Source organism: Hyaena hyaena, unplaced genomic scaffold (genome assembly GCF_003009895.1).
Source record: "Hyaena hyaena isolate Hyena2069 unplaced genomic scaffold, ASM300989v1 scaffold_596, whole genome shotgun sequence".
In the NCBI taxonomy this organism is placed as follows: Eukaryota; Metazoa; Chordata; class Mammalia; order Carnivora; family Hyaenidae; genus Hyaena; species Hyaena hyaena.
Genome location: NW_024081228.1, coordinates 1,117,582 through 1,132,795, shown reverse-complemented (window position 1 = coordinate 1,132,795; position 15,214 = coordinate 1,117,582). Strand labels below are relative to the sequence as shown.

At 34.0% G+C, this 15,214-nt stretch overlaps 1 protein-coding gene across 6 annotated transcripts in view; it reads right to left on the bottom strand.

The window, feature by feature from the left end:
* The window catches only part of PTPRK (protein tyrosine phosphatase receptor type K), a 561,746-nt gene that overhangs the window by 110,145 nt on the left and 436,387 nt on the right, over positions 1-15,214 (bottom strand). For all 6 annotated transcript variants that reach the window (XM_039256923.1, XM_039256925.1, XM_039256926.1 and 3 more), the window contains exons 8-10: positions 7,743-8,045; positions 2,020-2,129; positions 425-626 (exon numbers count right to left, since the gene is read on the bottom strand). In XM_039256923.1, coding sequence (XP_039112854.1) covers positions 425-626; positions 2,020-2,129; positions 7,743-8,045 — 615 coding nt within the window. The remainder of the gene's footprint in view (positions 1-424; positions 627-2,019; positions 2,130-7,742; positions 8,046-15,214) is intronic.

The following is a 15,214-nucleotide window of genomic DNA, read 5'->3' as shown; positions in this document are numbered from 1 at the left end:
TGTTTATTTATTTTTTAGCCAAAGAGAGAAACAGAGCATGAGTGGGGTAGCGGCAGAGAGAGAGGGAGACACAGACTCTGAAGCAGGCTCCAGGCTCCAAGCGGTCAGCAGAGCCTGATGTGGGGACTGAACTCCACCTGAGCTGAAGTTAGGTACTCAACCAACTGAGCCATCCAGGAGCCCCAAGATAAAACATTTTAAAAAAGACAACTGTCAATTAAAAGTGATTATTTGAGATATTTTTAGGTTTGGACATATAACCAATTATAATCTGCATTCACATAATTCTTTAAGTACCTTCAACCATGAATAACTGGCTATATTAAAGATTATTAAGTGAGAATGACCACCCTCAGTGTACATATGATTCTCTGGGATGTGCTATTATAAACCAATCCTGTTCACACTTTATTCCTCTGCATACCTGAGATATTGGTGGTCACATTGATGGCAGTGGCTGGCCCAAAGCCTTTGACTGTGCTGGCTCTTATGAAAAACTGGTAGGTGGTTCCAGGATGTAGATGCATAAAGACATGGTGTGTGCTGTTCCATAAATTTGATACAGTCTGGGGAGGTCCAGCCACTGGAACTGCAGGATCAAATGATCTTATGCTGCTGTAGCTGACCTGTTTTAAGAAATATATTTCCTATTACATACCCAATATAAGTCATAATATAATCTAAATAAATTCAAATAAAAAGTATATCACTTTTTTCTTTTTTTTCTACTTTTTTAATAGTTTATTGTCAAGTTGGTTTCCATATAACACCCAGTGCTCATCCCCACAAGTGCCCTCCTCCATGCCCATCACCCCCCTTCCCGTCCCCCCATACCCATCAGTCCTCAGTTTGTTCTCAACATTCAAGAGTCTCTCATGGTTTGCCTCCTTCGTTCTCCCCCCCATTTCCCCCTTCTTCTCCCCCACAGTCGTCCGTTAAGTTCCTCCTAATCCTCCTATACGTGCAAACATATGGTAATTGTCCTTCTCTGCCTGACTTGAGGGTGTTATGCTGAGCGAAATAAGTCAGAATCACTTTTTTCTTAAACTTCTCTTCCTTCTCTTTTGGATATGGTTTTGCATTGTCATTACTTATCTAATGTCAGTAATTAGATCCATCCATCCATCCATCCATAGATATACCTAGAGTTATGACTGGATTGATACACATCTATTCTCTTCCATCAAAAGATACATTAACTTACTTAACTATGAAAACACAGACACAATCCTATATATATAGAATATGTATATCCTATATATTATATATTTTAATGTATATGAAACACATAAAGTGTTCAACAAATGTTTGTTATAAGTAACAACTTCTTATACTTCGTCTGAGTTACATGACAAATTTCATGTAAATAGTATTCAAGTATGCTAATATAGTCACAAATTATAAGACTGCACTAGTGATTCCCATTCCCATGATGCTCTCTGTAGCCAGTAGAAATTTAAACATTTTATGCTAGAATCAACACTGACTATGCAGGAACAGAACAACACATTTGTGCAATAAAAATGATCTTTTCTTCTTTTTAGTTTCTCATACTTAAAAATAAGATGATGATTTAGGTTCAAAATTGAGATGAAGCTCAGGAATAGTCATGTTTATAATGTATTTTTCTTTTTTGGTAATGATCCTTTATTCTGCAACAAATGATAATCAATGGCCTCCCCTAAATTACAGTATAAAATATGAGTTTCTTAATTTTATAAAAATTCATTCTTTACAACCATCAATAAGTCTGTTTGAAAAGGCCCATCTTACTTTCCTAAAACAACAACAACAACAACAAAACATACATTTACTTTAAGAGTTAGAAAATTCTAGGTGCTATAAAATATTTGTTTTGAAACTCAATTTTAGGATCCAGGAATTTGTAAACTAAAAGACAGGAGAACTAAAAATGATTTTAATCCCCTAATCCTCTTTTATATATTCCATTATTTCTCTCTCTAAGTTCTTCCTTTTACTCTCCCTTCAACCCACATTTCAATTAACTTCTCCTAATACCTCATATTGAGTGATGATTCCATTTGGATCCAAAGGTTCTTTCCAGTTCAAGAAGATTTTATTTTCAAAGGATGTTCCTTGAAGAGAATTGACTGGAACAGGGCCAGGCACTAGAAAATATACACTTTTGGTTATAAAGATTCTTATATCAGAAACAGAAAAAGTAAATACCCTAAGCTATATAAGCCAAATGAAAAATAAATAAGATAAATAAAATGTGTCCTTAAAAAAAGTAAGCTATGTGACTAGTTTTCTGATTTAAAAAAATGGGAATTTAAAGTAATCTATAAGCTTCTAATGTGGAAAATGTACAATTGCAAAGTTATTTTTATTCAAAACAATATTCTATCACCTTAGAGGGTCGAATAAATTGTATAGTCTAGTTTTCTCTGTTGTATACCTCCAATAACATGAAGATCTCATTTGTAATTTGTTTCAAGAACAGAGCTATATTTCCCTGAAAGATATTCAGGGATAAGCCCCTAAAGGTCTCCGTAAACAAATTTCACTAAATAATGAAGTATAATAATAATTAACACTCCTTGGACTTTTTTTAATGTTTTATTTTATATTTGAGAGAGACAGAGACAGAGAGAGAGCAGGGGAAGAGCAGAGAGATGGAGACAGAATCTGAAGCAGGCTCCAGGCTCCGAGCTATTAGCACATAGCCTGACACAGGGCTTAAACTCAGTGAGATGATCTGAGCCGAAGTCAGATGCTTAAATGACTGAGCCACTCTATCATTCCTTGGACTTAAAAGCCAAATCATATAATATTGAATTGAAATCTCTATTAATACTTAATCTGACTTTTATTGCTATACTTATTAAATTTCTATAACTTAAAACAACAGCATTGATTATAATTTTTTTTAAATGTTTTATTTATTTCTAGGAGAGAGAGAGACAGCGTGAACAGGGGAGGGTCAGAGAGAGAGGGAGTCACAGACTGAAACAGGCTCCAGGCTCCGAGCTGGCAGTCAGAACAGAGCCCGACGCGGGGCTCGAACCCACGAACCGCGAGATCATGACCTAAGCGAAAGTCGGCCGCTTAACCGACTAAGCCACCCAGGCGCCCCTGATTATAATTTTTAGGAAACTTAAAAATGAATAGGTTCCAATATCATTGTTTTAGTGTTTTAAATGAAATTCCCTTTTGCAAAGCTAAATGTCAAACCATTTTATAACATTGGATTTGTTTAGAACTCAACAATCACCATAACCAGTTTTGAAGTGTCCTCAGGTATGACAAGAGCTGAGGAACCTTCAGACCAGTCCTTATTTGCAAATGTCACATAACTGATAATACCCAGTGGCAGCAAGGAACAATGTGTCAGCTTCTACTGACAAAATATAAAACATTGGATACTTTTGCTATTTGCTTTTATGTATTTTATCTAAATCCATAGTTACTATTTGTTCACACAAATAATCAGTTTCTTGCTCTGATAATGTTTGAATATATATTATACCCCTCCTACTTTGCTTGAAAAAATGGGTTTTCTTTTGAAATATTGACCCAATATTGGGCAAGTATGGTTTTTAATTAATACTTTTCCTTAATCTAATGTTTCAGTGAACTTCACACATGGCATTATCTAGAAATGTGGTTGCTGAGTATACAGCAATTTTGTGAGGATTGAAATAAATTAAAAATCACTGGATCAAAGGAATGCACTGCATCGTAGCTAGCAGCATCAAGAAATTCTGAACGACATGTCAAAATAGGGAAGATTTATTTCAAACTACAAGGAGGCAATGAATGATGTTATGACCTCTGGGATAGTCAATAAAATTTGGCACATTAATAATAAATTCAGAAAGAAAAAAAAAAAGATAAAAGAAAGAAGCCCATGAACAGAAAAGATGCCAGCACTAAACTTCAGAAGATATACACGTGCTTCTATCAGCTGAGGGCTAAAGGAGAAGTTAACCAAAGGCATCCACCTCCCCATGTCCCAGGTCCCCAGTGTTAGTAGAGACTCTACAGTCTATCAAGGCAGAGGAGGCATTAGTTTGCTTTCCAAGGGTGAGAATTCTTATGTCATTTGAGTAAAATGAAAAGAAGCTTATGATTGTAATTAAGGAAAAGTATTTCTTCACCTTTCCATAATGCTCATAGATGGTGGCTGTCAGCAGTAGGAGGCAAGACTCCCAATTAGTGACAACATGTTTAGTTGATGGTATTATAATTACTACCTGTGTTTACTAAACATAATTTGTTTAAATTTCTAGAAAACAGCGTGGATTTCAAATTGTTTACCAATAGAATAGAGATAGTTTAGAATGTTTGTGTAATTCTGCATTGGAAGAGAGGTAGGACCGAAGGGGAGCCTTCCTAGAATGTGTGTATTTCTTGATTCTACTTACGTATGTTTTCCTTTGTCAATAGGATTCACTGAAAGCACCTACAGGTCATATTTGTAAAAGGGAAAAGTTTGTGGAAGAATTATGGCCAAAATAGTACCATGCTACTGACCTTGCACTGGGGCTAGTATAGTGCATGAGAGAAGGACCTACACTGAGGTGAACTATAAAACACATACATGAACAGATGGGTCAGGGAGGGGGCACAGACAAATTACACTTAATAACTCCCCATCTTTGAAGGAAACCAATGTCTGTATGTAATGTCTATATGTACTTTTGATTTGTGTAAATACAACATGAAGTTACTTAGACCATCATCATGGTCGTCTTCATATTCCTGGGAATGTCACTTCACATTTCCACATCAACAACTTTTAATGGGGACAGAATGCTGACTTTCATTCACCTGCTTCCGATTTATTTGAGAGCTGTTTCAGCTACTTTTTTTTTTTTGCATACAATAAAGTCCTTTACAAGATACTCTCAAAATGGAAGAGAGAGGAAAAATGAAATGTGGGTGGGGCAAGTTATATTAAATAAGCACTATAGACTTTAAAATATAATAAATGTACAGTTAAAAATAGCTATGTATTAGCAAAAAATGTCCCCAAACAAAGTTTTTCTGCTGAGCTAACTTCATAATATTGATTTTTATAAATGCTAGGACAAAAAATGAAAACACAATCGCATACAAAAAGTTCTACCCATTCATTAAAAAATGTATGCAATAAATTAAATATAAATTCTACCGTAGGGTTCTGGTAGGAAATCATTTTAGCTTTGCTCTCATGATTTATGGATGTCCCTAGAATTCTTTTCATGAAATTATATTCTTTTATTAGATGGCTGATAATTTATTCTTTTTCTATGTATATAGGGCAGCAATAATTTAGTAAGACTGACTTAATTAGATCATCATAGCCCATCGATCTTTGCAACAATAGATTATGATTTAGATATTCTGTCCCCCTCTTAGGAACACTGAGTCATATCAAGTATTAATGTAGAGGCCGGAGTTTGTATGGGCAGATCTGAAGGCTGAGTCACTCGAAAATACTTTATATAAAGTTTGTACTTCAATCATTCAGCTTTGTATATCAAACAAAAGAGAATAAAAAAAAATTCTCACGGAAGAATGACTTCATGACCATGCTGTGAAATAATAATAGGCAACTCAATATCATTACATCCAATAAAAAATTCTTCAAAACATAGGTTGAAATAAAACTAGAATAAGAAATAATATTGAAATCACTTATTATTTTCATTTTACATTTTTAAAACTGCCTATATAAAATAAATAGCACAATCATGAATCTGGTGAAGTTAGGACATGGCAATTCTCTTCCTGACTTTTAATCCAGTTGTATGTGCACCCAAAAATGCATTTAAAAATTTAATTAAATATGAAAAAGTTACACAAGCCTGTCTGCATTCTTTGGTCTGTGGAAAAGATAGGCAAATTAAAAGCTATACCCAAAGCATAGCATCAAAATGAAATACATTATTAGAAAGTCATTGGCTGAAGAAGTACAAATGCAGCTTAATCTAAAATCATCAATTAAGAAATCAAGCTTTTAAAATTTTAAGTGTAGACAATAAAATATGTGGGCATATTCTTATTGCTAAAAACATGAGTTACAAAGTGTTGAGTGTAATACAGGCATTCTAATATTTATCCCACTTTATGGCATGAGAGAGATTTTACAGAGCTTTTGAATCTGAGCTCAGATGTCTCATTTCTCTTATTGATCTATGAAACAATTATGCTAATTATTCTTTCTTATATAATCATGTGTTGGGTGCGTTTTGTGTGTGTGTGTGTGTGTGTGTAGGAGTTTATAAGCATTTTTGTGCTTATTTATTAAAGCAAGGTTTGTTGTCTGAAATATTGTTAAGGGTTCGATTAGGTGCAAGTTCAAGCAGGATTAGTGAAGTAATCATGTTTGGTTACCTTAAAAACAAACAAAAGTGTATTTATCATAAATAAGTCTTAGGTTTATTCCTTGAAAATTTAAGGAATATGAGAATAACTCCATGCATAATTCTAGAATACTGTTTCCTTCAAAATCTGAGCTAAATGAAGGTGAAAGCTCTCACTTTCTTTTATTACAACAAAAATAATAGAACAAACTTGGGTCATTTCCATGCTTCAGAGTGAGAGAGCTTGAAGTGATCTGGAGAAACTTCTAGAAGCTGTGGTTTATTGACCTATCTTATGGCAATCTTATACTTGGTAGGCATCAAAACATATATCTGACCCTAAATATCAGAATTTGAGGGAAACTGGAAACACTTGGGTATGAACTACATCCTATTTTCTGTACAAAACATGAACAAAAATGTGGCCCTACTGATAGACTGTTCAAGGAAAATTTTAGAAGGGGATGGAAACTGAGAGACTATGTTACTTAAACTTTTAACACGGAGATGATAAATGAAAATCTAGTGTAGTAAACAGGTTGGGTAAGGTAACAATTAGTGCCAGGACTGAAAGCTCACGATTCCTGACTCCCAGCTGATCTTTGCCTCCATTCACTAACTAGCCCACTTTTTTTCCTTATATGCTCCATTCATCATGGTAAATTTTGAAAATGAAATGTCTTACATTAAAATAATACATTATTATTATTATCAGAATATCATCATTTGTACATTTTTTGGGGATAGGGCACATTTTTGTTGAATCAAGAAATATATTCATTAACTTTAATGACAAAGTATAGTGCTACAGTAAATATGTGCATATTATAATATTAATATAAGTGCTTGCCCCTGTTATTTAATCATTCTGAAGTGACACACATAGAAATTGGATATAATGTAGTCAAATTTCTTGGGCGGTAATAAAATGGATAAAAGATGACGATGACGGCTTGTCAAAACCTGATAAGGGCCTTTATTTGGACTTAAAGATATGAACTTTGACCTTCTTTTATATTTAAACTTACTTAAATCCATCTAAAAATGAGCAGAGTAGGTAAATAGTGCTAATTTTAAATGTTAAGGAAAATGAAAGTTGCTATTATTGGTTTGTCAGTCCCATGAATAGTGAAAATTATTTTTGCACATCTGGTGGGAAAAACTTTATTTAAATTTTAGTGTAGTTGTTATTTCTCTAAAGTATAAAAACAGAAAACATTAGAAGCACATTTCATCTAGTATTTGATGTTAGTCTGAAGAATATTAAGCTTTTTTGTTAAAGACAAACTGTTTTCAAAGTTAACCTCCTTAAGAACATGTAGCAGATTTCAGAATCCAATTACATTTTGATTACTCTAGGGAAAGCTGTAAGCAATTACATAATCCTGTTATATAATTCCCCCTTTTTAAAATAACGAAGTATGAACATACCATCTTCATCAGTTTGAATAATCGTCTCTTCACTCTCCTTCCTGCCTTCTGGATTGGTTAGGATCATCTTGAGGCTGACATTTGTATAAGGTGGCAGATGGTTCACAACATGCTGAGGGGCTTTGGGGTCCATGTCCAAACATTCTGCCTTGCTCTCATTGTGACCACGGAAGTAATGGTAGCAGATAGTGACATTAAAAGTGTGGCACCGAGTGATGTTATAACCCAAGGATTCCCAGTCCACAGCAATGCGTCTTGCCTGTATCTCAGCAATCTTTAAAGTCTTTGGAGTTCGCATAGGTTCTGAAAAATAAATCAAAGGTGTAGACAGCTGTCAACTTTCCAATGAATAATCTTAGCAAAATCAAACACCGAGCATGACATATGTGTAAAACTAGGAAATTTAGAAGTCATCTTTTATTCTCATTTTCTTTATTTACTCATGGTCTTATTCCTGAAGGTTTCAGTCAGGGGCTATGATTTTCCAATAGAAAAAGAAATGGAAAATGTTAGCAATCCATAGTACTCAGGAACATGGCGGAAAAACAAAACTCTGAAAATGTGGCCATAATGCCTTTATGGTTACTGCTGTTGTCACTGCCCAATTCCCTGTGTCTCTTTTCTTCTGTCATTACTGAGTGAGTGAATTAGCTAATATATCATAATGGATAAGAGTCAACACGTTCTGCTCTATGATTTGTCATGTCACCAAGCTATTGTGTATACTAATTACTCTAATTGTAATACTAAACTACCATTTACCAAAAAGTGACGCAGATATTAATTAACGTTTATTATCTCAGTAATGATGTTGTTCATCAAAGCAGAAAAATATCTGAGAAAAACTGCAAGAACACATGTGGATATTCACATTGTCATGTATCCTTCTTGATCTCTGTCTATCTTTTTCTAGGAAACAGTCAGGTCTGACAATCCATTCACTGTCACCCAAACCAAACTGGGAGGTGAATTTCCATTCAACTGGAAAATGCTGGCACAACCAAACACTCTGAAGATTGGAGTCTATCCATCACTGCTTCCCAAGTGTATTCTTTCCTCATGCAAGACTAACTTTAATCGTCTAACTTAATCAAAATAATTACTCTATGAATGTCATGGCCATGGCAAAGTCTACATAGTAAACAAACCAATACACAGCAAAGCTTTAATACATTGATTTGACAGAGAGTAAAGTCAAGGCCAAGGTCAAGGCCTTGTTCGTACCTTCCTTAATCCACTAAGAATAGTCAATGCTCTTGCTAAATGGAAATCAGAAGAAGAAAAAGAAAGAAAATAAATAACACAAAAAGCCCAATTTGGGTGTTTTTATAGATTTTCATTTTTGAGATGAAAATCTCAGTTCTGTAAAAATAATCAGCATGATACACAGATGGCAAGCCCAAATTGGGCTTCCAGTTCAATGTATTATATGTGCCATCTGAAATACACTCCATGGCCATTTAAAACCTCAAAACGACAAAAATACATACATATACACACAAATTAATCCTTGGTAGAATCCAATGCTTAGATTTTAAGGGCTGTGTGCTAGTCTTTGGATGACTCACAGTATCTAGTCGTCTTCTTTTTTTTTTTTTTCTCACTTTTGTTTTATGTGTTTTACATTGAGCCCTGTAACTAGGCTAGAAAAAAGATTGTGGCTTTCTAATCATTAAAAAAAAAAAAAAAGCTCTCTGCTTACAATTTCCCCACCAGGCACAGGAGTGAGGTGATGACACATACAGTTCAGTCTAGTAAGACTGAAAACACATTCTTTGGCACTATTGCCCAGAAAGATGATCAGGCAGTTGTAAGCAGTATCATCCTAAAGTTCCAGATAAAGGTTTTTACTGTCTGCTAGGTAGCAACCCGAAACAATTTAGGGGTCATGTGCAGATTAGGCCATACCATATGACAAAAGAATCTAGAATAGCAAAGTAAGATTTCTTTCCAAAATACTTGGGAGTCTATGAATGAAAATCTCCCACAAAGCACTGAGAACAAACATCAATAAATATTTACTCTTCTGTGTTAGGTTTCTTTCAGATCTACTATTTATATACTTTAGATACCTCTTACTTTGAATCTAAAATTTCCCCTTTATAAATTTCTCTATTTCCAAGTCATCACTCTCTTTCATTTTTTAAAATTTTATCCCGCTGTTTTAATTTGCACTTGCCCTGCATTCTAAGACAATTTTAAAAGCATTAAAAAAGCATAAAAATAATTGAAGAAGACACAAATAAATGGAAAGGTTTTCTGTGCTCATGAACTGGAAGAATTGATATTATTAAAATGTCCACACTATACAAAGCAATCTGTAGATTCAAAGCAATACCTATCAAAATTGCAATGGTATTTTTCAAGGAAATAGAATGAACAATCCTAAAATTTGTATGGAAACATTAAAGACCCCAAAAAGCCAAAGCAATCTTAAAGAGTGAAGAACAAAGCAAGAGCCATCATGCTCCTTGATTTCAAATTACAATACAAAGCTATAGTAATTAAAACAGCATCTTATTGACACAAAACAGACACATAGATCAATGGAAAAGAATACAAAGCCCAGAAATAACCCATGCATATATGATCTATTATTCACAGCAAAGGAGTCAAGAATATATAATCGGGAGAGAACAGTATCCTTAATAAAAGGTGTTGGGAAAGCTGTGCAGCCCACAAAAAGAATGAAGCTGGGTCATTATTTTGCACCACATACAAAAATTAACTCAAAACAGATAAAAGACTTCAATGTAAGACCTGAAAGCATAAAACTCCTAGAGGAAAATATAGGCAGTAAACCCCTCGACATAGGTCTTGGTGATGAGGTTTTGAATCAAACACAAAAAGTAAATGCAACAAAAGCAAAAACAAATAAGTGAGGTTGCATAATACTAAATAAAAAGCTTCTACTCAGCAAAGGAAATCATCAACAAGATGCAAAGTTACCCTCTGAGTCGAAGAAAATGTTTGCAAATCATATATCTAATAAGGGGCTAATACCCAAAATTTATTAAGAACTCATATAACTCAACAGCAAAAATCTTTTTATTAAAAAATGGGGAGCATATCTAAATAGACATTTGTCTGTTTCAAAGATGAAATACAGATGGCCAGCAGATACATGAAAAGATGCTCAATATCATGAATCATCAAGAAGATACAAATGAAAAACAAAATGAGATATCACCTCATTCCAGTGATATCTATCATGACTACTATCAAAAAGAGAAAAAATTACAAGTGTTGGTGAGGATGTGGAGAAAAGGGAACACTTAGGCACTGTTGGTGGGAATGTAAACTAGTGCAACCACTATGGAAAACACAATGGAGGTTCCTTAAAAAATAAAAAATAGAACTACCAGATGATCTAGCAATTCCACTTTGGGGGATTCAAAGAAAACAAAACATTAACTTGGAAAGACACATACACCCCCGTGCTTATTGCATGTTTATTGCAGCATTATTTACAAAGCCAAGATATGGAAGTCACCGAAATGTACATATGTGTATATATATATATATATATATATATATATATATATATATATGCAGTGGGATATAGCCCTAGAGCTAAGGCAAAGTTTGTACAAACTTGGTGTTTCCTTAGGCTCAGCAGAACAAGACGGGATGCAAATGTATCCATACTGAGGTACTCAATGTCAGGAGCAGAAGCAAGTCACTACCCCCTACTTTCTTAAGCTCCTATCTGATAGATAGATAAATGCTAGATAGTTTATGCAGTGGGAAATAAAACAGTAGCTCTAAATCCTCAATGCTTATATTTGTATGAGTTGGCAAAAGTTGTATCTATAATGCAGTATGTAAAAAAATCACAGGATTCACTTTGAGAGTGAGAATCTTGTTTTGATGTATTTAAATCCTGCTTACTTTGATACTCATAAGGTATCTTTATAAAATTCTCATTTAAAATTAGGCAAGAGTAGCTTTATAAATACTATACATCTGTGTATAAACCATGATCATAATTTCAATCACCAATACTTTATTAACTGGTAGAAAAGAGAAGGAGTTGTGGAAGGAAATATTTTTCTAAGAGGCAAAGATCCAGTCTACAAGGACAATATGGTATTTTAAAATCTATGCTTAGTTTTCACAATGGATTAAATAAATGCCACAAAGTGTACTGTTATTACTAAAATAGATTTAAAATATAATTTTACTTTCATCTAGTATAATATTCAGAAACATACTGCCACAAGGTAAACACACACACACACACACACATACATACAGTACAAAACTCATTTTGAGCTCTACAGCATCTGCAATAACTCAGAGCAAGTCACTGTCTAGTTATATTCTCTCTCTATTGGCATGTATCCATCCTGTTTTTTTCTAATTTTTACTGAGGTGGGACCTTCTCAGCTACACACACACACACACGCTCATGTATGTATATTTATAAACACATACTGTACACATGTGTACACATACATATACACATATGACAGATACTCTGTCATGCAATCCCTCTGAATTCTAGGAGTCTGCTGTGGGTGGACAGCTATATGCAGTTATTTTTATATTAGAGTATAAATAGCAGAGACTTGAGACTGTTCTACTACTGATATTAATTAAGAGATTATTCTGTTAAAGAATTCAACAATAGCATTACTTAAATGCCTCACTCTGATCCATTATTCTTGTGTCTTACCAATACCTTCATTGTATTTCTGAGACAGAAATGCACAAATAAAAATTTTAATTTTCTAAATTGAAAGAAATAAACTGTCATAGAATAACCTGAAGTAGAAGGATATTTCTGAAAACTCACTATGTTATATACAAACTGGGAATAAGTACTGTTTTGAGGACTAAATAATTTAAGGAAATGACCTAGCATGGTGAATGCACCTAGAGACATCACAGTAGATAATATCTATAACAAGCAACATAAATAACCATAATGATGATAAAACAATGGAGATCACATTCATTAATGCTCTGTCAAGTGTTTTGAAATGTATTAAATGTTCTTTCTTTCCAATTTTTTACTTTCCACTTTTAAATCTTTATTGGGTATAACATACATGTGATTTTATAACACAGTTCTCTTTCTCTCTTATGTTTGCTTTTCTAGTAAAAGGAAATTTGGGAAAGACACAAGGGACTGATGAAAGTTGTGAGGCAAAATTTTGGCAGAAATGGGAAAAAGTACAGCAAGGGAGCAATCTTCATGCAGCAACAGATCATATGAAAATATTTTGTATAAGTCATTCACCTGTTATGAAACAAAAATAGATTGCCTGTTACATAAAGTGTACAATACCAGACACTGTGGAGGATCCTGAAGTGAAAGGACAGTAATAGGCCTCAAGGAGCTTAACATGTATTTAGTAAGGATGGTGCCTAAGAAAAATGATAAAGAATTAAGATAGTATGATCTAAGTGGTATATGAATACCATAACATACCATAGGAATTCAAGAGGGAAAGATAACTTCCACTTGTCAAATGGAGGAGACACTGGCATTAGATCTTAATGGATAAGGCAAGAAGGACTCTAGTCATAATTTGGATAAATGGTACAAAAGCAGAGGAAAAAAATGTAAATCCCATTTGGTTGCTGAACAGCTTATCTAGTAGGAGATTATGTAGGAAAAGTTGATTGGGAAAAGATTGGGGATACTTTGGTAAGAGACTGAATTTGATCTAAAATGCTATGGAAAGTCACTGAGCGAGCAGAAAATTAATGGAATCAATGAAATGCTTTAGAAAACTTGGAGGTTCTATCAAGTGTGCAGGCACTGGAGGTAGAGAAATCCAAAGATTGCAATGTGTTAGGGCAGAACAAGGGGGCAAGAAGTAACGTGACTTCAACAGAGAATGGAGGTAACTTTGGGTTGGAAAATGGTGAGCCATGAATAGCTCAAAGTTAACATGGTGAAAAAAAATGGAGTCAAACTCTCTAAATCATTCTACTTTTTGAAATCTGTGTTCAACATATACCCTATTCCAACTCTTTCTCATAAGTCTTCAATCAGGAGGTTCCGACTGGTTGAAATTTATGACATAAAAACTTAGGACACTAAGTTGGTTTGGTTGGGAGGTTTACGTTAAGAAGCAGGTGAAGAAAATGATGTGTAAGCGAAATCTAGTCCTTTCCTATCTACTCTTTAGCTAATGAGCCTCAACTCCTTTTATTATGTGCCACCACATTGGCATAAAGCCCTTTTCCATTCATTCATTTCCAATAAATCCTAGGAAAATATTAACCTGTAAATTAAAAAGAAAATAAGTGATGAGAAATGTCAATATTATCATTTTCTTTGTCTTCCCTGCCAAATTTTGATCATCTAGTTTTACTAACTTTTCCCATTCCATTTTTCCTTATGTTTCTTATCTATTTCCTAATTGTTACAGTGGAAACAACCACATGAAATCAAGAAATGGCAGAAAATTTACCCATCAAATCTATAATCAGGGATTATATAATTTAAGGGAGTAATATTTCACTGCCCTTACTTAAATTCTAAACAGATCAAACTTGGGATTTATGCCTGTAATAATTTTTGTGTCAAATATTTAACCTAACTTGATAGGATAAAATGAAGAATTACTTAATAATTCTCTGAAGGTTAAGAAAAACAAAGGCAACATGAACAGACAGAACATGCTGACTTTGAGTCACCTCTCAACAGCGAGATGATTTAATAAGTGGTTCTAGATAATAGATAAAAGGGAATTCAATTTTTTGGTACTTGCTAAACAACACGTGACATGACAGGTCAATATCCATGTCTTTTTGTAGTGATAATCTAGTCATTCTGAAAGAGTTGTGAAAACAAAAGCTTTAGCAGCTATAAGAGATTCAAGAGCAAAGATCATATTACCCGAGAATCAGTTTTTAATGATAAAACTTATTATCCAGCTGCCAGTCAAAGAAAAATAGAAGCTGTCCCAAAGCTCATGCCAAGAAAAAAAAAAAAAATAGATCTTGTCAAAGATGTACACAAACTAAGAACACTGAAGCATGACAGGGAGCTTTCCGTGCTCCTGGCTGCTTTTTCATCAGAGATCCTAGAAGCTGACTGCAAAGCACAATTTTCATTCCATTTATCAAAACAAATATAAGGAAAGTGAATTTCCTGACTGCCAGGGAAAATATTTGTTAGAGTGAAGTAAAAAAAAATAATTGAGATGAAATTTCTGAGCAAAGTTGAATTAAAAAAAATAACAAGGAAGAAAACATTGCATCCCCTGGGGGTGGAAAAACTTAAGGTCTTTGGAAGACATTATCTTTATTTTTTCCCTACAGGTGCTTTGTATTTTTATTCTTTTCCTTACAGTAAGGATTGAGGATAATCAAGGTTTTACATTGCACATCTTTTCAATCTCATAGCATCATTAGTCTTGCCAAAAAGATTTCATCTCTGTTCCCATGGGTCAAATTGAGTTAATGATAAGTTGGCTAGATGACTTGATTAGTACTGTAACATGAGGGAGCCT